A 25,196-nucleotide genomic window follows, 5' to 3' on the forward strand; every position below is an offset into this window, starting at 1 on the left:
TACATGGACTTTGCTCAAGCATCAGACAAGGTCCCTCACAGTTAGCTGATCCAGAAGATTAAGTTACATGGGTTACATGAATTGGTTAGTTGAGTACAAAACTGGCTTGGTCAGAAGAAAGGGTAGTTATGGTAGGGTGCTTTTCTGATATTGTTCTGTTACCACTGCAGTTCCACAAGAATCTGTGCTGGGAGCTATATATAATCAGTTGGAAAGTTGGGCAGAGAATTGACAGCTGATATTTAATATGGACAAATGTGAGGTGATACATTTTGGGAGGTCAAATGCAACAGGGACGTGTATAGTAAATGACAGGACACACAGGAGCATTGACATACAGAAGAATTGTGTGGACATTTATAGCTGCCTTTTACGGGCAGTACAAGTGGATAAGGTGCTAAAGAAAGTGTACAGTATGCTTGTCTTCATCTGTCGGGGCAGTGAGTTTAAAAGTTGGCAAGTCCTGTTGCAACTGTATAAGACTTTAGTTGGCCGCATTTGGAGGATTGAGAACAGGATTGAGTACAGAATGGTAAGATTCTTGGTCGTGTAGATGAGCAGACAGATCTCGGTGTCCATGTACACAGATCCTTGAAAGTTGCCACCCAGGTTGACAGGGCTGTTAAGAAGGCGTACAGTGTTTTAGCTTTTATTAATAGAGGGATCGAGTTCCGGAACCAAGAGGTTATGGTGAAGCTGTACAAAACTCTGGTGCGGCTGCACTTGGAATATTGTGTACAGTTCTGGTCACCGCGTTACAAGAAGGATGTGGAAGCTTTGGAAAGGGTGCAGAGGAGATTTACTAGGATGTTGCCTGGTATGGAGGGAAGGTCTTATGAGGAAAGGCTAAGGGACTTGAGGCTGTTTTCGTTAGAGAGAAGGGTGAGAGGTGTCTTGATTGAAACACGTAAAATAATCAGAGGGTTAGATAGGGTGGATAGGGAGAGCCTTTTTCCTGGGATGGTGACGGCGAGCACGAGGGGGCATAGCTTTAAATTGAGGGGTGAAAGATATAGGACAGATGACAGAGTAATAAGGGAATGGAACACTTTGCCTGCAACGGTAGTAGATTCGCCAACTTTAGGTACATTTAAGTCGACATTGGACAAGCATATTGACGTACATGGAATAGTGTAGGTTAGATGGGCTTGAGATCGGTATGACAGGTAGGCACAACATCGAAGGTCGAAAGGCCTGTACTGTGCTGTTATGTTCTATGTTCATTGGAACCTAAGAAAGCTTATACTTAATTGTATGACGGAGGTGGCATCATGGCTTACTGTTTAGCACTGCTGCTTTACAGTGCTAAGGTCCCAGGTTCAATTCCAGCCTTGGGTGACTGTGTAGAGTTTGCACATTCTCCTGTGTCTGTGTGGATTTCTGCCAGGTGCTGTAATTTCCTCTCACACTCCAAAGATGTACAGGTTAGGTGAATTGGCCCTGGTGAGTTGCCCTGTCAGTGTCCAGGGATGTGCGGGTTAGCCATAGTAAATTCAGGGATTACTGGGAAATGGTGAGATGCTGTTTGGAAGATTGGTGCAAACCTGAGGAGGTGAATGGACTCCTCCTGCACTGTAGTGATTCTAGATTCGATGATTCTATGAATCACGGAAGAGGCAATCAGATTTTCGTGACTGGGAATTGAAGCCACGGCTGAGTCAGACTGTGTGGGATAGAGAAGGGAATTCTCTGTGGTGTTTGAGTAATGTGTATTTTACTTTCTATTCAAAATTTCTAAACTTAAATTTTACCTTCATTGGCTAACAAATGTCTGTTACACTGTTCTGTAAGAGCTCCAAAGAAAGGTCGCTGGACCCTGAACTTTGACTCTCTTTTCTCTCCATAGGTGCTGTCTGACCTGCTGAGTTTCTCCAGTTATTTCTGCTTTTGTTTCTGTTCAATTGTTAAGCTGAAATCTGCAGCATTGCCTGTCAGTGTTTTAGTGAAAGTCTACCTCTCTATAGCCAAAAAAAACAAAGTATGATCTCTTAAACCAAATTTCCATCTGGAATCTGAGTTGTCCAATATAACATCAGTTAGGGCCATGCCAACGTGTTTCCATTTCAATTATTAAGGTATACCATTGACCTTATAGGCCCTTGACATATGCTGATGTTCCTAAACAGATTTGTACAAATGAGTCTCTTTTTTAAACTGTCAATTTGATATTTTGTATACTGTGCCATCCTTTCTTTCCAAAGTAGTCTTTCTACAGAGAATTCCTCTTCAGTTGATGATTCAACTAAAACTTAACTTTTTAATGGAACATATAATTTATCTTCTTTATTATTTCGGTAATAGCACAGTTTATTTGACAATTTTATGCCCTTTATATTATTGCAGGTTTACCCAGACATTGATTCATTTGCTGAAAGGAAACATTGGAACTGGGCTTCTAGGTTTGCCACTTGCAGTCAAAAATGCAGGTCTTATGGTAAGAGCTAATTTGAATTATTTTAGAAGGACAATGTCTGTTTAAGAGTTTTTTTTAAAACCTTGGAAAGTCCCAGAAATTTATTTGGCATTTTCTTTATTGATATTATAAGCATGTGGCAAGATGAAGTATGAATGTGATTCATATTATCATGGTGCACTTTGAGGCAGACAATTAGCATTTACAAACACTTGTATACTTAAGACTTCTTAATCTTATGGTTATCTATATTTTGTACGTGTACAACTTTTTACGAAGTGGTGAATCTAATTTTAATTGGATGACAATTATACAACTGAAAAGATTGATAGAAGTTGCCAAGAAATTATCAAGAGCTGTTGTGGATTACAGCTCATACAAAGGTGATGTGTTTTAAATAATTGCCCAGTCATATTGATAGTAATGTTTACAATTAGTCACCAGTGACATTTGGATCGTTAGATGGAAAGGAAGGGTTTCGAGGGATACGGACGAAATGCGGGTGATTGGAATTAGCTGAGTGGGCACCATGGTCAACTAATTCCATGGACCACATTGGGCCAAAGGGCCTGTTTCCATGCTGCATTACTCTGACTCTATATGATGTTACCTTTTTGTTCAAAATTAAATACTACAAGCCTAAAGTAAGTTCAGAAAGCTAAGCTTTCTTCCATGTTCATTTTTAGATTCACTCATTTTCTATACCCATAAGGAAAAGCAGGTATAGTAACTTGTTGATTCTTTGACCATTATAGATATCGCTACAATCATTTTGCACTGAAGGAGTCGGTCACTTGATGAAAGAGTGCCTGATTGTTAACCTAACTCTTTCGAGCTGTTCCACCATTCAATCATATCATAACTCGCATCCCATTGCCCTTGTCCTCTTTTTCTACCAAAAATCTCTCTCAGCTGTGAATGAACGTAAAGGTCTAGCTTCCAATACCTTCTGGGAAGTAAATTCCATACTCTGTCAATCCTGTGAGAGGGAAAACCATTCTTTTAATCTCTGTCTTAAAGGGAAAGTTTTTTTTAAAAAAGATTAGCTGCTAGTTTCAGTCCCTTCTGCAGGAGGCGGCGTCCTCCGGGTGTCCACCTTATCCAGTTGCCTGAAGACCATGTGTTTCTACAAGATCACGTTCAGTCTCCTGAACATCTGCAACCTTTTTTATAAAATCGTGAATAGGGAATGAGTTGAGTAAATATTCTCTGAACTACTTCTGGTGTAATTCTACTCTTTGTTTTTCTAAAGAACACGCCAAACCTGTTCACAGTGCTCAAGATGTACCAACATCAAGTGCAGTAAAACTCTGTGACTCTTTCTTGATCCCTTGCAATAAACAACAGCATTGCATTGGCCATCCTAATCACTTGACTCCCTGCATGCTAATTTTGTGATTCTGCTGCCAGATACCATGAACCCTCTGTACTACTCAGTTCTGCAATCTTTCTCTATTTAAATAGTATCAGCTTTTCTGCCTTTATAACAAATGGGTAAGTTCACATACACAAATGGTATATTCTATTTGCCAAGTTTGTTGCCCATTCATTTAACCTGTTTTGTATGCCTTTGCAGACACTTGACCACCTCTTGTTCTGACATAGAAACTTTGAAGTTAGGAGCAGGAATAGGCCATTAAACCTCTTGAGCCTCCCCTGCTATTCCTCACGATCATGGGTGATCATTGAGCTCAATACCTTAATCCCGCCCTCCCCCACATATCCTTTGATCCCTTTAGTCTCCCTCTTGAGAACGTGATATTTTGGCCACAACCTCTTTTTTTGTGAGAGTGAATTCCACAGACTCATCACTCTGGGTAACTTAGTTTCCTATTTATCTTGGTGTCATTGACAAATTTAGCTACTATATGTTTAGTACTGTTATTGATACAGTCTTTAAATAGTAGCTACTGCTTGTTTTCTGAAAAAGACCTATTTATCCTTACTCTGTTTTCTGTTAGTTGACAAATCCTTCCAGCTAATATGTTACCCCCTAAAATGATCAACTCTTGTGAAGAAATGTTTCATGTGACACCTTATCAAATGCCTTTTGGAAAAGCTAAGTTGAATGTGCCTTATAGGTTCCCTATTATTCCTATAGTTAAACATGATTTCAATTTACAAAGCCACGTTGACTGTACCTGATCAAATCATGATTTTTATTTAGAAGGGTATTTTGCTATAACTTCAATAATGAATTTTAGCACCTTCCCTATGACAGATGTTGAGCTAACTGTCCTATGGTGTGCTGCTTTTTTTAAATTTCCTCTTTCTTGAATAAAGGTATGCTTTTACCTATTTGCTGTTTTTACGATCTGCTGGGACAGTTGGCACATAGCCTCTTGCTGAGTCACCTGGACAGGCTGCCTGATATAGCTCTCCTGTCATTAGGATAATCAGCCTGCATACCTGGCATCACACTAAAACAGATGCCACTTTACTCATTATGAGGTCCTCTCCAGAGAACATCCAAGAAAATAAAAATGGACATCAAAGAAACGCTACAGACATTGATCAAGTGTTCACAGAAGGTTCTTGAAAATCAGGAAGTGAAAGAGAGAGGAACCTTTTTAAAACGTAAGGAATTTGGGAAGTTAATAGTTAATGTATCTGCTATATGTGCCACTGATTACTTTTACAACTCCAGGCCATTTGGTCTTTAGGTTTGCCAGCCTTTAGGCCCAGTAGTTTTATGAGCACCAGTTTTGAGATCCAGGTAATGTTCTGGGGACCCAGCTTTGAATCCTGCCGTTCGAGATGGTGGAATTTGAATTGAATAAAAAGCCTGGAATGAAGAATCTAATGATGACCAGAAATCCATTGTCGATTGTCAGTAAAAACCCATCTGGTTCACCAGTGACCTTTAGGGAAGGAAACTGTCATCCTTACTTGGTCTGGCATATATGTGACTCCACACCCACAGCAATGTGGTTGACTCTTAACTGTCCCCTGGGAAATTAGGTATGAGCAATAAATGCTGGCCTATCCAGCAATGCCCCTATCCAGTGAATGAATAAATTTAAACAAAAACCTTTTTGCCCCAGCTTGTTTAAGGTTCCTCTCTCTCTTTCACTTCCTGATTTTCAAGAATCTTCTCTGAACACTTGATCAATGTCTGTAGCATTTCTTTGTTGTCCATTTTTATTTTCTTGGATATTCTCTGGAGAGGACCTCATAATGAGTAAAGTGGCATCTGTTTTAGCGTGATGCCAGGTATGCAGGCTGATCATCCTAATGACAGGAGAACTATATCAGGCAACCTGTCCAGATGACTTGGCAAGAGGCTGCATGCCAACTCTGCTCAACCAGCCTATGCTTACAGACATTCAAATGCAATTTCCAGTATTTAACTGCAGATTTGCAATGGACAATTTTTACTAAATAATCCTGACTTTGCAAATAATTAAACTGGAAACCAATTTAAGATTCGGTAGCGTTGGCAGTGTGATTGGTTTGTTTGTGTTCATAGCTACATATTCACACAGGACTCTGTTCTATGTAGACAAGAATAATTTGTCCATACTCTGTATCTTGTTTATTTAAGAAAGGGGTATGGGAATGTGTAATCCCTGTAGATTCCCCCAAGGCAACTCTGACCATACAATTTACCTGTTCGCTCTGAGTTTAATCAGTAGTTAAGATTGATATTTAACAGTTCTTGTTGCATCTCCATGCCAAGCATGGTTCAACAATCAACAAACTCTTCTCATGTTGTATAAACTGATTTTTCTTTTCTGTGTTTAGTTTCTTTCTTTCCAGTCCTGAATGAGTTTAAGCTAAAAGGCTTTGCCTTTGTGTGTGTCTCAAATTTGTAGATTTTCACCGTTTAGCCAGTACTGTGCTCTGTTCCTTTTGAGTCCAAAGTAGATGATCGCTCAATTGCCTATGTTAGAATCAGCTTGCCTCAGTTTACCTATTTGCTTGTTCATCAATAATTCTTAGTAATTTTACACTTCCATCTGTCTTGCTTTCAGTGCCACCCAACTTTGTATGATCAACACATTGGATAAAGAAGAAAGCAACATATCAAAGTCAGAAATAAATATCGTGCCTGGCCGAAACCCCAAAACAAATCCTTGCAGTACAACACTAGTCAAATCCTACAAATTAGTGATAACAAGGTATAGAACTGGATGAACACAGCAGGCCAAGCAACATCAGAGGAGCAGGAAGGCTGATGTTTTGGGCCTAGACCCTCCTTCAGACCCTTTTTCTGAAGAAGAAGGGTCTAGGCCCGAAACATCAGCCTTCGTGCTCCTCTGATGCTGCTTGGTCTACTGTGTTCATCCACCTCTACATCTTGTTATCTCAGATTCTCCAGCATCTGCAGTTCCTACTATCTCCTACAAATCAGTGTCTGCTGTTAAACTTTGTTCTGTTTCCTGTCACTGTGCCAAATTTTCTAACCAGGTCACCAATTTGCTATAACTCCATGAACTTAAGTTTCAACTCACAGCCTATTTTGAAGAACTTTACATGCTTTTCCAGAAAGCACTTGTTAATGATATCCAGAAACGCTGTCCTCTCTCTTAGCTAACATCTTCATAAATTTCAATCAGGTTTATTAAGCATATCCATGCCAGGTCTTTTTGATCAGCTGACATTTTACCTCTCAATCAGTGATATTAACACTTCTTATTTGAGCTTGATTGCAACTTGCACTATGCGGAAATTGAATAACACGAATGTTGATTTATAAGTTACAGAATAGATGAATTTGTAAATATATTCACTGACATTACAAATTCCTCTTAAAACACTGTATATGTGTCTCTTTCAGCTAGGACCGGTCAGTCTTGTGCTCATGGGCATTGTGGCAATTCATTGTATGCAGGTTGTAGTCCGCTGTAGTCATCACTTCTGTCAAAGGTAAAACTCAATTTATTTTAAAAAGGCTTTTTAGGTTTTAGGTATTTTGTGCAGTTGGGTAACTATCCTACTTTTATCAGACCTGCAATTTTCACTTCTGCTATCCAAAAGTTATTGATCATGCTGAATGCTCTCTCAACTCACCCAAGTGTTGATATCTTGCTGCCTGTTTCTCAATGATGTGCTGGTAGCCTGATCTACTGTGGCAAAAATAATAATATTGTAAGTCTGTGGTTCATGTGGACTAGTCTCTAACAGAAGTCATTGAGCAGCAGTTGTGATGATCAGTCCAAATTGTTTGCTGCTTTCCACTTCCTTAAAGACATTTAGGTTAACTGCTGCCAGAATTTCAGAGCTTGGGAATTGAATGTGAGACTTGCATGTTCTGTAGCAGGCCAGACAAAATTTGCAGAGGAGCAGTTAATAATTATGACTGAAGACTTTTTGCCAGAACTGTTGAGGGCCAGAAATGAAAACTTAAATGGTAAAATATTCTGGTCTGCTAGAATCTGGACAAGGAGAAGCCATCCTTTTTGAAGAGTTTGATCTTTTCTGTTTTTAGGTGCTTCATCTCACCAGCATTTTATTTTTGCATGGGCTGTTAAAATGTTTGTTACAGTTAAATGTTAGGGCTGTGAAAACTGGAACTTGAATTCGGAGGTGTCACCAACTGTAACAGTTGTTTTTTAATGTTTATTCCACATGATAAATTTAAAGAGCCATATGGTGTTTACAGAATGGAAAATGGGCCTTTGATGCATCACGTCCATATCGATCAGCAAGCATCTATTTATTCTAATCCCATGTCCCAGCCTGTGTATTGTGATATTTCAACTGCTTATTTAAATGCTTCTTAAATGTTTTAATGATTCCTGCCGCATCCATTCCATGAGTGAAATAAAGAGTTTCCTCATATCCTCTTTAAACCTCCTGTTCCTTACCTGAGAACTGTGCCTCCTGGTTGTTGATCCTTGTATTTGGGAGAAAAATTTATTTCAATCAATAATTAAAAATAATCTTCAGGTGTTGGAGATCTGAAACAAAAACAAAGTGCTGGAGAAACTTAACATCTGTAGAGAGAAAGCAAGAAAAATGTTTTAAGTCCAGAGACCTGGAACATCAGCTGTTTTTCTCTGTAGAAATGCTGCCTGACTTGCCAAGTTTCTTCAGCACTTTTGTTTCTGTGTTTGTACCATATATGCAGCTTGGAACTTTCTAAACCTCAATCAGACCCTTTTAGCCTCAAACTTCCCTGTTCTAAGGAAAAGGGCTCCAGCATATCTAGTCTCTTCACAGCTGAATCACTCCACACCAGACAACATTCTGGTGAATCTCTTCTGTACATTTTCTAGTGCAGCACCTTTTACTTTTAATCTCTTTGTATAAGAATTCTATAATTTACATATTTAATTGTGAAAATAATTAAAGCTTTTTAAAAAAATTTAATACTTGGAAATTGACTAAATTGCTGTGACCATTTCCAAATGTAATTGTTGCCAGGAGTGGAGGGTTTGAGCTATAAGGAGAAGGTTGAATAGGCTGTGATGATTTACTGTGATGAACATTTAAATTCTGATGGGAAAAAAGGAAATGTTCCTCTTCTCCCTTTTTTTCCCAACACCCCAATCCCCATAAAGTCAGAGTCATACGGCACAAAAACAGAACCTTGGGTCCAACTTGTCTATGCCAGTTACGTTTCCCACACTAACCATTTGCTTGCATTTGGCCCATATCCATCTAAACCTTTCCTATTCATGTACCTGTCTAAATGTCTTCTAAGTATTGTAACTGTACTTGCATCAACCACTTCCTCTGGCAGCATACAAAAACATCCTTTGTATGGATAAAGTTGTCTCTCTCAAATCTCTTCCTTCTCACATTAAAAATATGCCATCTAGTTTGGAACTCCCTTTCTTAGGGAAAGGACCTTTACTATTTACCTTATCTCTGCCCTCATGATTTTATGAACCTTTTATAAAGTCCCCCCCACCGGCCCAACCTCCTATACTCCAGTGGATAAAGCCCCAGCTATCCAGCCTCACGTTCTAACTCAAACCCTCCAGTCCCAGCAATATCCTTTAAATCTTTTTGAAACCCTCTCCTATTTAATAATAATCTTCTCAAAGCAGGGTGACCAGAACTGAACACAATCCTCCAAAAGTGGCTTCACCCACGCCCTGTACAACTACAATGCGAAGTCCGAACTCCTACACTCTATAGTTTCAGTAATGAAGGCAAGCGTGCTGAACACCATCCTAACTACCCTGTCTGCCTGTGACACAACTTTCAAAGAGCCACTTGAACCCCTAGGTCTCTCGTTTGACAACACTACCAACTGCCCTACCATTAACTAACTGTGTAAGACCTGCCCTTGTTCATTTTACCAAAATCTGCAACACCTTGTATTTATCCAAATTAAACTTTGTCACCCACTCCTCAGACCATTTGCCCAACTGATCAAAGTCCCTTTGTAATCTTAGATAACATTCTTCATTGTCCACTGTACCACCAATTTCGATGGCATCTGCAAACTTATTAACCGTACTTCCTAAGTTCTCATGCAAATATTTGAGAATTTATGATAAACAACAGGGGACCCAGCACTGATCCCTGTGGAATACTGCTGGTCACAGGCCTACAGACCAAAGAACAACCCTCTACCACAACCCTCTGTCATGTACCATCAAGCCAACTTTGTATGCACTTGGCAGATTCTTCGTGATTCCCAGGTGATCCAACTTTATTAACCATTCCACCATGTGGAACCTTGTCAAAGGCTTTACTAAAGTCAGTGTAGGCAATATTTACCTGATTGCCCTCATCTATCTTTTTGGTCACATTCTCAAAAAGACTCCACGGTCTATAGCTCCCTTGCTTCTCTTTACAGTCTTTATTAAATAAAGGCACAATATTAGCCACCCCGAAGCCCCCTGGTACCTCACCTGTGAGTGTAGTTGATACAGATAGCCGTGCAATTTCTTCCCCAGCTCTCTCAATGTCCTGGGATACGCTTTATCCTAGAGATTTATCCACCTTTGTTTTTTAAGACCTACACACGTCCCCTTCTGTAATGTGTTTTGAAAACAGCAATGTTTATTTACTTTCATTCTCTAGCATCTATGCCTTCCTTCCTTTTGTATTTAGAACAACTGACTGCTTGTGTTTTTATAGGTGAGGGCTGTAATACCCTTTACTATTCAACTAGTTACTCTGATTTTGTGGCTTCTATTCTTGGTGCTGTTATCAAATAAAAGTGCAATATTTCGGGAAAATGTACACCCAAGCAGCTGAATAAATACTCTAAAAAAACAACTAATAGACAACTGGTTGCACCTGAATTGCAGAGATACCGTACCTGGTAGAGTTGTTTGCTAGTGCCAGTCGGTAGGGTTTAAACTAGTATGGAGGTGCGTGGGGTGGGGGAGTGGGGAGGAGGTGGAGGGGTGTGGGAGCGGGAATGAGAACAGGAGGCCCATGAGTTAAATGACTGAGCTGGAGTCTAGACTGTGGTCAGAAAAGAACAAATAGGGAGGTTACTGAACACAGTGGGAATGGCAGTCTGAGATGTATTTCTTTTAATTGAAGGAGTATGACAAGTAAGGCAGATGAACTTACAACTTAGATTAATGTAAATAATTATGAAGCACCTATTATAGAGACTTGGTTGAGAGAGGGACAAGCCTGACAGCTTACTATATTTGCTATATGGTAAATGGAAAAGCCCTGTGAAAAACTGATGCAAAGAGAGATCTAGGTCTTCAGATCCATTATACCCTGAAGGTGGCAACGCAGGCCGATAGAGTGGCCAAGAAGGCATACGGCATGCTTTCATTCATCGGGCTGGGTATTGAGTACAAGAGTTGGCAGGTCATGTTACGGTTGCGTAGAACTTTGGTTCGACAACATTTGGAATACTGCGTATAGTTCTGGGTGCCACATAGCCAAAAGGATGTGTGTACTTTGGAGAGGGTGCAGAGGAGGTTCACCAGGATGTTGCCTGTTATGGAGGGTGCTAGCTATGAAGAGAGGATGAGTAGATTAGGTTCATGTACATTAGAAAGACAGAGGTTGACGGGGGGGGGGCACCTGATTTGAGGTCTACAAAATCATGGGAGGTATAGACAGGGTGCTTAGCAAGGAGTTTTTGTCCAGAGTGGTGGACTCAATTACTAGGGGTCATGATTTCAAAGTGCGAGGGGAAAAGTTTAAGGGAGATATGCATGGAAAGTTCTTTACGCAGAGGGTGGTGGGTGCCTGGAATGCATTGCCGGTAGAGGTGGGCACGATAGAGTCATTTAAGATGTTTCTAGACAGGTATATGAATGGGCAGGGAGTAGAGGGATACAGATCCTTGGAAAATAGGCGCTAGATTTAGATAGAGGATCTGGATTGGTGCAGGCTTGGAGGGCCAAAGGGCCTGTTCCTGTGCTGTAATTTTCTTTGTTCTTTGTTTTTTACATTCCAGATTTAGATGTTTCAGGTGAGATAAAGAGGTGGGGGAATATCACAGCTGCACTGAGATGGGAAACCTTGGAAGGCTCATTCAGTGAAGCCACAGGGATAGAGCTCAGGAATTGGAAGAGTACAATCACTTTGGGATTGCTCAACAAGGCTCCTAACACCCAGTGGTGATTGAAGAAAAGATACTTGGATAGAATATGGAAAAATGTAGAAACAACTGGGTTGTTGTAGTGGATGAATTTAACTTCCCCTATATTGACTGGGACTTGCTTAGCTCCAGGGCCTTGGATGGCAAAGAATTTTTTAGGTGAATCCAATACACCTTTTTGAAACACTATGTCACATAGTTCCTCTGGGAAGGGGCCATACATGACCTGGTACTGCGGAATGAGCCTGGCCAGGTGACCAAAATGTCAGTGGAGGAAGATTTCTGGAATGGTGAGCATAATTCTGTAATTTTTTAATTACTTACAGATAAGCAAAAACTGGTCCTCTGCTGAAAGGACTAAATCAGGCAAAAACTAACTACCATAATATTAGGCAGAAACTGGGGATTGTAGATTGGGGTTGGCTGTTTAAGGGTAGACCCACATCTGGCATGTGGGAATCTTTTAAAGGCCAGTTGATTATAGTTCAGGACCCACACATTCCTGTTAAAATAGGCACTAAGGATGTCAAGATTTGGAAACCCTGGTTGACAAGAGAAATTCTGCACTTCGTCAGAAAGAGAAAAACATATGTAAAGTTTAGGAAATTGAAGACAGACAAAGCCCTCGAAGAATACAAAGAGAGCAGGAAAAAGATCAAACAAGGAATTAGGACAGCTAAAAGGGGCCAGAAATGTCTTTGACAAGCAGGATTAAGGAACATCCCAAGGCATTTTATATGTAAGTAAGGAGCGAGAGGGTGGGTCCACTCAAGGACAGAGGAAGGAATTAATGCACGGAGGTGGAGGACCTGGGCGAGGTCTTTAATGAATACTTTGCATCCGTACTCACGAAGGGGAAGGACGTGGTGGATGGTGAGTCCTGGGAAGGGTATGTTGATATCCTGGGGTATGTCAATATAAAAAAGGAAGCAGCTTTTGGGTGTGTTGAAAAATCTTAAGGTATACGAGACCTGTGGAACTGATGGAATCTATTCTAGAATGCTGAAAGGAGGCAGATGAAGTTGCTGGGGCCTGGTACAAAATGTTTTGAGTCTGGCAATGTTGTGATGTGTTGGAAACTGAAGAGCTGCAGTTCAGTGATGAACCTGCAGGTAGTGCAGGAGTCTTCTTGGCTATTTCCCTTTCTAACAAGTATACTGTTTTGGATACCTTTGGAGGGATAGCCTGTCAAGGGAGTATAACAACAACAGCCAGGCCTATTGCACCACTACAGACTGCTCTACAGTGCGGTTTGGCAAGGTCCAAGTGAGCGACAGTGGGAGGAGAATTGCTAATTAGGGTTATGGACAGATGATTCTGTGGCTGCATTTGAAACTCCAAGATGGTGTGTTGCCTCCCTGGGTGCCACAGTTAGGGATGTCTCTGAACAGCTGCATGAAATTCTTAAGCAGGAAGATAAGCAGCCAGAGGTTGTCGTGCACATTAGGATCAACAACATAAGTAGAAAGAGGGATAAGGCCCTGCAGAGTGAGTACAGGGACTTAGGAAAGAGGCTGAAAAGCAGGACCTCAAAGATAGTAATCTCTGGGTTACTACCAGTGCCATGTGCTAATGAGGGAAGGAATAGAAAGAAACGACAGATGAATGCAAGTGTAAGGACCTTGTGTGGGGGCAGGGTTTTACATCATCAGGACCTCTTCTGGATCAGGGGTGACCTGTACAAGAGGAACATTTTGCATGCACAATGGACGGAAACCAGTGTCCTTGCAGGGAGGGTTATTAGTGCTACTCAAGGGGGTTTAAACGAGAGCGGCAGGGGGCTGGGAACCGATTCAGCAGATCAGCCAGTGGAGGAATTGAGAGGAAGGTAGGACCAGTAAGTCAGAAAGGAAGGCCACGCAGAGACAGGAATGGGCTGAAGTGTGTTTATTTCAATGCAAAGAGTATTATAGGTAAGACAGTTGAGCTTAGAGACTGGATCACTATGTTGGACTATGATGTTGTGGACATCACAAGACTTGTTTGAGAGAGGGATGGGACTGGCTGCTCAAAGTTCCAGTGTTTTGTTACTTCAGATAAATTAGAGAGGAAGGTTAAATAAGTGGAGGAGTTGCATTACTAATCATGGAGAATGTCACATCTGCACCCAGAGATGACACATTGGAGGACCCTGCCATTGAGGCAATATGGATAGAGCTCAAAAATAAGATGGCTGCAATCGCTCTGATAGAATTATATATTAGGCTCTGAACAGCCACCGGGACATTGAGGAACAAATATATAGGCAGATTATGGAAAGATGCAATACAACAGGGTTGTTGCACTGAGTGACTTTAACTTCCCCAGTATTGACTGGGACTCCCTGTGAGCAAGAGGCTTAGACAGATTAGAATATGTTAAGTGCATCCAAGAGAGTTTCTCGAAGCAGTATGTGGATAGCCCAACTACAGAAGGGGCTATACTGGACCTTGTATTGGCTGATGAGCCTGGCCAAGTGATTGACCTTTCAGTGGAAGAGCATTTTGGAAACAGTGATCACAACGCCTTAAGTTTAAAGATAGCTGTGAATAAGGATGTCAGGATCTTGTGAAAAGGTACTAAGTTGGGGGAGGGCAAATTATGTTCGTATTTGACAGGAGCTACGGAGTGTGTTGGGAGGAGAAGTTATCTAGCAAGTCCACATTTGACATGTGGGACTTATTTAAAGACCTGCTGATGAGAGTTCAGGAGTGATATTTTGCAGGAAGGAGGAAGGACAAGGATGGCAAGATATTGGACCATTGAATAACAAGGGAGGTTGTGAATTTAGTCAGAAGTTAACAAGAAGGCATACGCAATCTTTAGGAAGCTAAAATCAGACAGGGCTCGTGAGGAATATAAGGAAAGCAGGAAAAACTCAAACAGGGAATTCTGAGAACAAGGGGCCTTGAAATGGCCTTGGTAAGTTGGATTAAAGAGAACTCCACGGCTTTTCTTTACATACGTTAAAAATAAGAGGATAACTAGGGAGGAGGTAGGATCACTCGAGGTTGAAGGATAAAGGTGGAAACTTGTGCTTGAAGACAGAGGATGTGGGAAAGACCCTAAATGAGTACTTTGTGTCGCTATTCACCCAAGAGAAGGATACGGAGGATAGTGAGATTTGTGTGGGGCCTGCTAATATGCTAGGGCATTTTAAGCTCAGGAAATTAGTTTTGGGTCTTGAAGAGCATTAAGAACATAGAACAGTACAGGCCCTTTGGCCCATGATGTTGTGCTGAATTTTTACCCTAAACCTAAGGTCTGTCAAACCTCCATTGCTACCTTATACCAGCATCCATATGCCTGTCTAGTAGCCACTTAAATGCCCCTAATGAGGCCGACTCCATTACCCTCTGGCAATGCATTCTATGCCCCTACCATGCTCTGAGTAAAGAACCTACCTCTGACGTTTGCCTGATATCTACCTCCTTTCACTTTAAAACTATGTCCCCTCGTAAAAGCTACCTCCACCTGAGGAAAAGGTCTCTGGCTGTCTACTCTATCTATACCTCTGATCATTTTGCACACCTCTATTACAGTTGCAGAAAGGATGTTTGGGGTCTCGTCAACTGAGGTAGTATGGGCTGAGGTTAGAAACAGGAAAGGAGAGGTCACCCTGTTGAGAGTTTTCTATAGGCCTCCGAATAGTTCCAGATATGTAGAGGAAAGGATAGCAAAGATGATTCTCGATAGGAGTGAGAGAGACAGGGTAGCTGCCATGGGGGACTTCAACTTTCCAGATATTGACTGGGAACACTATAGTTCGAGTACTATAGTTCGAGTACTATAGATGGGTCAGTTTTTGTCCAGAGTGTGCAGGAGGGCTTCCTGACACAGTATGTAGATAGGCCAACAAGGGGCGAAGCCACATTAGATTTGGTACTGGGTAATGAGCCCGGCCAGGTGTTAGATTTGGAAGTAGGTGAGCACTTTGGTGATAGCGATCACAATTCTGTTATGTTTACTTTAGTGATGGAAAGGGATAGGTGTATACCACTGGGCAAGAGTTATAGCTGGGGGAAAAGGCAATTACGATGAGATTAGGCAAGATTTAGGGAGCATAGAATGGGGAAGGAAACTGCAGGGGATGGGCACATTAGAAATGTGGAGCTTATTCAAGGAAAAGCTCCTGTGTGTCCTAGATAAATATGTACCTGTCAGGCAGGGTGGAAGCTGTAGAGTGCGGGATCCGTGGTTTACGAAGGAGGTGGAATCTGTCTGGTCAAGAAGAAGAAGAAGGCTTATGTTAGGATGAGATGTGAAGGCTCAGTTAGGGCACTTGAGGGCTACAAGGTAGCCAGGAAAGACCTAAAGAGAGAGCTCAGAAGAGCCAGGAGGAGACATGAGAAGTTGTTGGTGAATAGGATCAGGGTAAACCCTAAGGCTTTCTATAGGTATTTAAGGAATAAAGGAATGACGAAAGTAAGATTAGGCCCAATCAAGGATAGTAGTGGTAAGTTGTGTGGAGTCAGATGAGATAGGGGAAGCACTAAATGAATATTTTTCAACAGTATGCACTCTAGAAAACGACAATGTTGTTGAGGAGAATACTGAGATATAGGCTACTAGACTAGGTGGGATTGAGGATCACAAGGAAGAGGTATTAGAAATCCTTCAGAAGGTGAAGATAGATAAGTCCCCTGGGTCAGATGGGATTTATCCTTGCATCCTCTGGGAAGCCCGGGAGGAGATTGCCGAGCCTTTGGCATTGATCTTTAACTCGTCATTGTCTACAGGAATAGTGCCAGATGACTGGAGGATAGCAAATGTGGTTCCCCTGTTCAAGAAGGGGAGTAGAGACAACCCTGGTAATTACAGACCAGTGAGCCTTACCTCAGTTGTTGGTAAAGTGTTGGAAAAGGTTATAAGGGATAGGATTTATAATCATCTAGAAAAGAATAAATTGATTAGGGATAGTCAGCACGGTTTTGTGAAAGGAAGGTCGTGCCTCACAAACCTTATTGAGTTCTTTGAGAAGGTGATCAAACAGGTAGATGAGAGTAAACCAATTGATGTGGTGTATATGGATTTCAGCAAGGCGTTCGATAAGGTTCCTCACAATAGGCTATTGTACAAAATGCGGAGGAATGGAATTGTGGGAGATATAGCAGTTTGGATCGGAAATTGGCTTGCTGAAAGAAGACAGAGGGTGGTAGTTGATGGGAAATGTTCATCCTGGAGACCAGTTACTAGTGGTGTACCGCAAGGGTCAGTGTTGGGTCCACTGCTGTTTGTCATTTTTATAAATAACCTGGATGAGGGCATAGAAGGATGGGTTAGTAAATTTGCAGACGACACTAAGGTCGGTGGAGTTGTGGATAGTGACAAAGGATGCTGTAGGTTACAGAGAGACATAGATAAGCTGAAGAGCTGGGCTGAGAGGTGGCAAATGGAGTTTAATGCAGACAAGTGTGAGGTGATGCACTTTGGTAGGAGTAACCAGAAGGCAAAGTACAGGGCTAATGGTAAGATTCTCAGCAGTATAGGTGAGCAGAGAGGTCTCGATGTCCATGTACACAGATCCTTGAAAGTTGCCACCCAGGTTGACAGGGCTGTTAAGAAGGCATACAGTGTTTTAGCTTTTATTAATAGAGGGATCGAGTTCCGGAACCAAGAGGTTATGGTGAAGCTGTACAAAACTCTGGTGCAGCCGCACTTGGAGTATTGTGTATAGTTCTGGTCACCGCATTATAAGAAGGATGTGGAAGCTTCGGAAAGGGTGCAGAGGGAGATTTACTAGGATGTTGCCTGGTATGGAGGGAAGGTCTTACGAGGAAAGGCTGAGGGACTTGAGGCTGTTTTCATTAGAGAGAAGAAGGTTGAGAGGTGACTTAATTGAAACATATAAAATAATCAGAGGGTTAGATAGGGTGGATAGGGAGAGCCTTTTTCCTGGGATGGTGATGGCGAGCACGAGGGGGCACAGCTTTAAATTGAGGGGTGAAAGATATAGGACAGATGTCAGAGGTAGTTTCTTTACTCAGAGTAGTAAGGCAATGGAACGCTTTGCCTGCAACGGTAGTAGATTCGCCAACTTTAGGTACGTTTAAGTCATCATTGGACAAGCATATGGACGTACATGGAATAGTGTAGGTTAGATGGGCTTGAGTTCGGTATGACAGGTCGGCACAACATCGAGGGCTGAAGGGCCTGTACCGTATTGTAATGTTCCATGTTCTATGTTCTAAGTCAACTGTCATCCTTTGTCGTTCTAAAGAGAAAAGCCCTAGTGCACTCAATCTTTTCTCGTAAGACCTTCCCTCCATTCCAGGCAACATCCTGGTAAATCTCCTCTGCACCTTTTCTAATGCTTCTACACCTTTCCTGTAATGAGGTGACAAGAACTGGACGCAATACTCCAGATGTGGCCAAATCAGGCTTTTAAGCTTGATTCAAATCCCAGGGTCCAATGGTATAAGCAACAAAAAAACAGGCCCTTCTATCTCCCAAACCTGCACTGACATACTACCCATCATAACTGAAACCGCCTACCCTTCCAGGGACCTTATCCCTCTATTCCCGTCCTAGTCATATATTTGTCTAGACGCCCTTTAAAAGTCACTGCAGTATCTGCTTCCACTACGTCCCCCAGCTGCGAATTCCAGGCACCCACCACCCTCTGTGATTTAAAAAAAAACGTGCCTCGTACATCACCTTTAATCCTTGCCCCTCGCACCTTCAACCCACGGCCACTGGTACCTGACTCCTCCACCCTGGGGAGAAAGCTTTGACTGAACAGCCTGTCCATGCCCTTCTTAATCTTGTAGACCTCTATCAGGTTGCCCCTCAACCTCCATTCCAGTGAGAACAACACAAGTTTCTCCAACCTCGCCTCATAGCTAATGCCCACCATACCAGTCAACTTCCTGGTAAATCTTTTCTGTACCCTCTCCAAAGCCACTACATCCTTCTGGTAATGTGGAGACCAGAATTGAACACCATATTCCAAATGTGGCCTAACCAAGGTTCTATAAAGCTGCAACATAACCTGCCAATTTTTAAACTCAGTGTCCCAGCCAATGAAGGCAACCATGCCACATGCCTTGTTGACTACCTTTTCTACCTGCATTGCCACCTGTGTACTTGTACACCCAGATCCCTCTGCCAATCAATACTGTTGAGGGTTCTGCCATTTACTGTACATTTTCCATCTGGATTAGACCTTCCAAAATGCATGAGCTTAACATTTTTTTTGGATTAAACTCCGTCTGCCATCCCTCTGCCCAAGTTACCAACCGATCTGTATTTACCTCAGGCTATTGAGAGAGGTAAGAGGGGAGATAGCTGGGGCCTTGACCAAGATCTTTGTATCCTCATTAGCCACTGAAGAGATCTCGTAGGACTGGCGAGTAGCTAATGACGTTCCTCTGTTCAAGAAAGGAAATTGGGACAATCCAGGAAGCTGTGGACAGGCGAGTCTCACATTGGTAATTGAGAACCTCTTAGACAGAATTCTTAGGATTAACGTGCATTTTGAAATTCTTGGCCTGATTAGGGACAGTCATCATGTCTTTGAGTGGGGCGGGTCATGTCTTACTAATTTGACTCAATTTTTTGAAGAAGTGACAAAAGTGATTAATGAGGGTAGAGCAGTGGATATTGTCTACATGGATTTTAGTAAGGCTTTGTAGAAGATCCCTCATGGTAGGCTCATCCAGAAGTTTAACATACATGGGATCCGTGGTGACTTGGATGTGTGGATTCTGAATTGGCTGGCCCATAGAAGGCAGAGCATGGTGGTGGAATGGTGTTTCTCAGGCTGGAGGTCCATGACTTACAGGTGTTCTGCAGGGATTTGTACTGGGACCTCTGCTGTTAGTGATTATATATAAATGACTTGGATGAAAATGTAGATAGGTGAGTTAGTAAGTTAGCAGATGATACAAAGATCAGTGGAGTTGTGGATTGTGTAGAAACTTGTCAAAGGATACAGTGGGATATAGATCAGTTGCAGATATGGGTGGAGAAATGGCAGATGGCGTTTAATCTGGTTAAGTATGAGGTGTTGCACTTCGAGAGCAAATGTTCAGGAAAATTATGTAGTTAATAGCAGGACCCTGAACAGCATTGATGTATAGAGGGATCTTGGGGTTTAAGTTCACAGCTCCCTGAAAGTGGCCACGCAAGTAGATAGGGTGGTAGAGAAGGCATGCCGTTTGCTTGCCTTTATGAGTACAAGAATCAGGATGTCATCTTACAACTTTAGAAGACTCTGGTTAGTTCCCACTTAGAGAATTGCGTTAAATGCGTTAAATTCTGCTTGCCACATTACAGGATGGATGTGGAGACTTTGGGGAGGGTGCAGGAGATGTTTACTGGGATGCTGCCTGAATTAGAAGGTATAAGCTATTAGAGTCTGGAAAAACTGGGGTTGTTTTTTCTTAAGCATCAGAAGCTGAAGGGAGATTTGATAGACACCTATAAAATTGTAGGGTTGACGGTGAAAACCTTTTACCCAGAGTTGAAATGTCTAATACTAGGGGGCATGTGTTTAACGTGAGAAGGGGAAATTTCAAAGGAGATGTCCAGGTAGGGCAAATCTTTTGCACAGTGAGTGACAGGAGTCTGGAGTATGCTGCCAGGACCGGTGGTGGAGGCAGATATGATTGGTGCGTTTAATCGGACTTTAGGTAAGCATGTGAATATGTAAGGAATAGAGCAACATGGACCATGGGCAAGCAGAAGGGATTAGTTTAATTTGGCATCGTGTTTGGCACATCATTGTGGGCTGAAGGGCCTATTCCTGTGCTGTAGAATTCTATGTTCTATATGTTGCAGTGCTAATATGTAACAATTTGTTTTTGTTTTACTTGCAGATTTCAAAAGCAAGGCCTGAGTTATGGTGACACAGTCACATTTGCTTTGGAACAAGGACCACTCTTATATCTTCGAAACAAGGCTTCATGGGGAAGGTAAAATTGATGGCATATAATTGAACACTCAATTTCCAGAAATTACTACCCTGTCACAATTAGATCCTTATACTAACATTTCTTTCTACATATATATATATATATAAGGGTAGAGCAGTGGATATTGTCTACATGGATTTTAGTAAGGCTTTGTAGAAGATCCCTCATGGTAGGCTCATCCAGAAGTTTAACATACATGGGATCCGTGGTGACTTGGATGTGTGGATTCTGAATTGGCTGGCCCATAGAAGGCAGAGCGTGGTGGTGGAATGGTGTTTCTCAGGCTGGAGGTCCATGACTTACAGGTGTTCTGCAGGGATTTGTACTGGGACCTCTGCTGTTAGTGATTATATATAAATGACTTGGATGAAAATGTAGATAGGTGAGTTAGTAAGTTAGCAGGTGATACATAGATCAGTGGAGTTGTGGATTGTGTAGAAACTTGTCAAAGGATACAGTGGGATATAGATCAGTTGCAGATATGGGTGGAGAAATGGCAGATGGCGTTTAATCTGGTTAAGTATGAGGTGTTGCACTTTGAGAGAAAATGTTCAGGAAAATTATGTAGTTAATAGCAGGACCCTGAACAGCATTGATGTATAGAGGGATCTTGGGGTTTAAGTTCACAGCTCCCTGAAAGTGGCCACGCAAGTAGATAGGGTGGTAGAGAAGGCATGCCGTTTGCTTGCTTTTGAGTACAAGAATCAGGATGTCATCTTACAACTTTAGAAGACTTTGGTTAGGTCACACTTAGAGAATTGCGTTAAATTCTGCTTGCCACATTACAGGATGGATGTGGAGACTTTGGGGAGGGTGCAGGAGATGTTTACTGGGATGCTGCCTGAATTAGAAGGTATAAGCTATTAGAGTCTGGAAAAACTGGAAAAACATAAATCTAGTGAATGACAGACATTTTCCACTGGTTTTCTTGGCTCTGTACTTCATATTATGTACTGTTAACCTGATCGCTGGGGTGGGGGGATGGAATACAACTGGATGTTGTGTTTTAAAGTAACACAATTGCAAATACTATTTCTTTATTTTGCAATTTGACAGTTATGATCTATCTGGTAGTTTTAGAATGGAGGTGGTGGCAATGTGTTGTTGAGAGGAACTACATTGATAGGCTATTTAATATTTTGAACAGTAGCCCAGAGGAAATAATTTTGTGCTATTTAAAATTTTGCTCAGTTGATTCTTTATTGTTTCACTGAATATGCATGATGTTGGTAAGGCCAACATTTGTTGCTCATTCAGAATTGCCCTTTTAAACTGGTTGTCTTCTTAGACCATTTAAGAAGGCAGTTGACAATCAACCACATTGCTGAGTCCACTGTCTCATATCAGCCAGATGATGCGAGAACAGCAGATTTGCTTCCCCAAAGGATATTAGTGAACAAGGTGTTGTATTTTACGACAATTGATGAAAGTTTAATCACTCCCATTGCTGAGGTTTAGTTTTGATTCCATATCCATCAATTGAATTAATATTCCACCAGCTTCCTTGATGGGATTTCAGTCTGTTAACCTGGGCCTCTGAATACATTATTGCTCCATCACTGACTTCCCCATATTATTTATAAACCAGGCAGCTATTGATTTTCCATGTGAATGATCGCCACATGAAAATTTAATATGATAGAGGGTGAGAAACTGTGTTGTAATTGGGATACAGGCCAAGATGTTAATTTTAATTAATTCTAGTATGGGGTACTGGCAAGCTTTGTTTTATCAGAATCAGTTCATTTCTAGCTTCTAGCTTTTCCAGGTACGATTTTTCTGAGTCAACCTTGTTGTTCTTTAAATCTATAATCAAAAATTTTCCCTCCCTGAGGACATTAGTTTTCTTTTATTAGTTTTCTAGTACTAGTTATGAACAGTCAGATTTGTTGAATTCAGTTTCACACATGCTGTTGATGGATTTGAGCTGATTGTCTTTATAAGGCATAGGAGCCTTAAATCTCAAATAGAGATCCTTGACACGGGGTATTTTTGTTGAAGTACTGGCTTTATGTGATAAGTGTGATTTGGTGATGGTAGAGTTTCACCGATTCAAGTGTTGAGATTTGACTTTATATTCTCAGGCACGTTTTCTTTCTCCCAAGAACTTATGCTAGAAAGGTGCTTACAACTGCAAGATACTCAAGATATCATCTGTTTTTTTTTGTTGCTGCAAATACCTGATCATTTAAATAAAATAAAAAAAACTGCAGATGATGGAAATCTGAAACAAAAACAGAAATTGCTGGAGGAACTCAGCAGGTCTGGCAGCATCTGTGGAGAGAAGGGTCACTGAAACGTTAACTCTAGTTTTATATCTGCAATATTTAAAGGAACTTTGACATTCTTTACAAAGTTAAGTGCAATGTTGGGCAGTCTCCTCAAGGTGACAGCAGACAGTTTTAATCACAGTGGCAACTCATTTCATAGCCTTGAAGATCATTGTTATGTTCAGCCTTTACATGCTCAGTTCAAAAATGCCACCAATTCTCTTATCAAGTTGCTTGATTGACTGTCTACCAGTTCACCAGCTGTTGTTAGCCAAGAGGCAGTGTGTCTTTTTCTTGTCAAATGTATGTATCAGTATAAAGTGTTAATTGTTTGGTAAATGCCAGAATTCCTGGAAGTGCAGGGCATGTTAGATGGCATGAATATAGCCGTTTGGCTATTAAATCCTGACTCTTCTGCCCCCACCACCTGTTACTTTTCAAACTTTGCCACCATGTCATGCTCACTGTTCACATTTTCTAGGTAACCATGCTGGTTAGCTGGATTTAGGGTTCCCTATGGTGCTATCATTCTCAGGGCTTCTGACTGCAGTGTTTATATACCAATGAGCAAAACTAGGAAAAAGCTGAATTGTAGAAAGACCACTTATTGACATCCCTTCCAATCTAATATGTATTTCATGCTACTAGGTAGTGTCTTTATGGCTTTGAGTATCTTTGAGAAGGGAAAAATGAAAGGGTGACACATGTAATTGAGTGATTGCATTAATTCTGAATTCAAGAAAGAGCTTCTGTTTAATATTTTTCCTACTCATGTTGCCCACAAATCATTTCAAAGATTTCTGATTGGTGAATCATTTTGGAGTTAGTGCATGTTTTGAGTTTGCAGCCATCTTGTGCAAACTAGTTGAAGTACATTGGCCACATCAGATTTTGCACACATCTTGCATGCCATCTATATGGTAGTAATTGACTGTACAGCTAGATTATTGAAAGGATTTAATAAGGTAAGCACATGGAATATGTGTATAGCAGGGAAATCTATTTGGCTTGGTGTGTTGCTGTGATTTTGGGCTTAAGATACAGTGTCACAGCTGGAGGTCTGTGTGCATGTTAGGCGTGGTTGAGTTGTAAGTCTGGATTAACTTGATAGATGTACTTGCAGAACATTTTCAGAATTCTTTAATATGCACCATCTTCTCCTGGGTCTCTTTCTTGTCTTGAAATGTTAACCCATCTTTTCAGATATTGATGGATCTTTGTATTTCCTTGAGCTTTCTTTTGATTTTTGAACTCTGCCACCTATGAAGTGTGAAGGCACTTTATACCATTACTCTTACTTATTTGGTAGAATATGAGTTGATATTCTCTTTGGATCTGCCTTCATCTTAACCTTTTGAACAATGTGTCACCTATTGAATGAAAGACTATTCAAACCATTATTTTGTTCGTTGGTGGCACAACAATGGAGGCTGGTAATGAATGGATGCCTATAAATATTGGAAAAGACCAGATGATCAACAATTTGCCTCTCAACTAGAATTTCCTTAGTCTGCCTCAGATGAAGTAAAATATCCCGTAACAATATTCCAAGGCAGGCAAGGAGGTCTTCTTGCGTCTTGGCCATTATTTATTCCTTGGTTTATATCATGGAAAACAAATGAGCTCATTGCCGTTTCATGAGATCATGTTGCCATTTGGCCTTACATTGCAAAAAGAGACTATGCAGTGCATGCTAAATTTTTTGCATTGACTGAAATGGTTTGCACTGTCCCTGGCTCATGGAAATGCTGTATAAATATGAGTTGTTTTGCTCTTTCTATTTGTTACATGAACGGTAAAGAACCTACCTGTATTATGATCTGTTTGGTTGACATTGATGTACCTTTCTTTTTAGGGTGACTGTTGAGTTCTTCCTCGTCATTACACAACTGGGATTTTGCTCAGTTTATTTTGTTTTCCTTGCTGCTAACGTGAAACAGGTGAGCTATAAGTGAACAGTTAAAATGAAGTCCAACAACTGAAGTTGAAAGAGTTGATTTACTCTGTGTGAAAGCTGAAGACAACTCATTTCAGCCATCTTTTAGTAACAAGTTACACAACTTTTTTACTGCATAGAATGTCAAACTGGTTTGTTACATTTTACATTAGGGCGGCACGATGGCTTAGTGGCTAGCACTGCA

General features: G+C 41.2%; 1 protein-coding gene across 6 annotated transcripts in view; it reads left to right on the top strand.

The window, feature by feature from the left end:
• Positions 1-25,196, top strand: part of LOC125453247 (neutral amino acid uniporter 4-like) — a 223,857-nt gene that overhangs the window by 31,640 nt on the left and 167,021 nt on the right. For all 6 annotated transcript variants that reach the window (XM_059646545.1, XM_059646544.1, XM_059646543.1 and 3 more), the window contains 4 exons: positions 2,344-2,434; positions 7,194-7,282; positions 20,690-20,785; positions 24,911-24,995. In XM_059646545.1, the coding sequence (XP_059502528.1) occupies positions 2,344-2,434; positions 7,194-7,282; positions 20,690-20,785; positions 24,911-24,995 (361 nt within the window). The remainder of the gene's footprint in view (positions 1-2,343; positions 2,435-7,193; positions 7,283-20,689; positions 20,786-24,910; positions 24,996-25,196) is intronic.

The sequence above is a fragment of the Stegostoma tigrinum genome, chromosome 6, assembly GCF_030684315.1.
Source record: "Stegostoma tigrinum isolate sSteTig4 chromosome 6, sSteTig4.hap1, whole genome shotgun sequence".
Taxonomy (NCBI): Eukaryota; Metazoa; Chordata; class Chondrichthyes; order Orectolobiformes; family Stegostomatidae; genus Stegostoma; species Stegostoma tigrinum.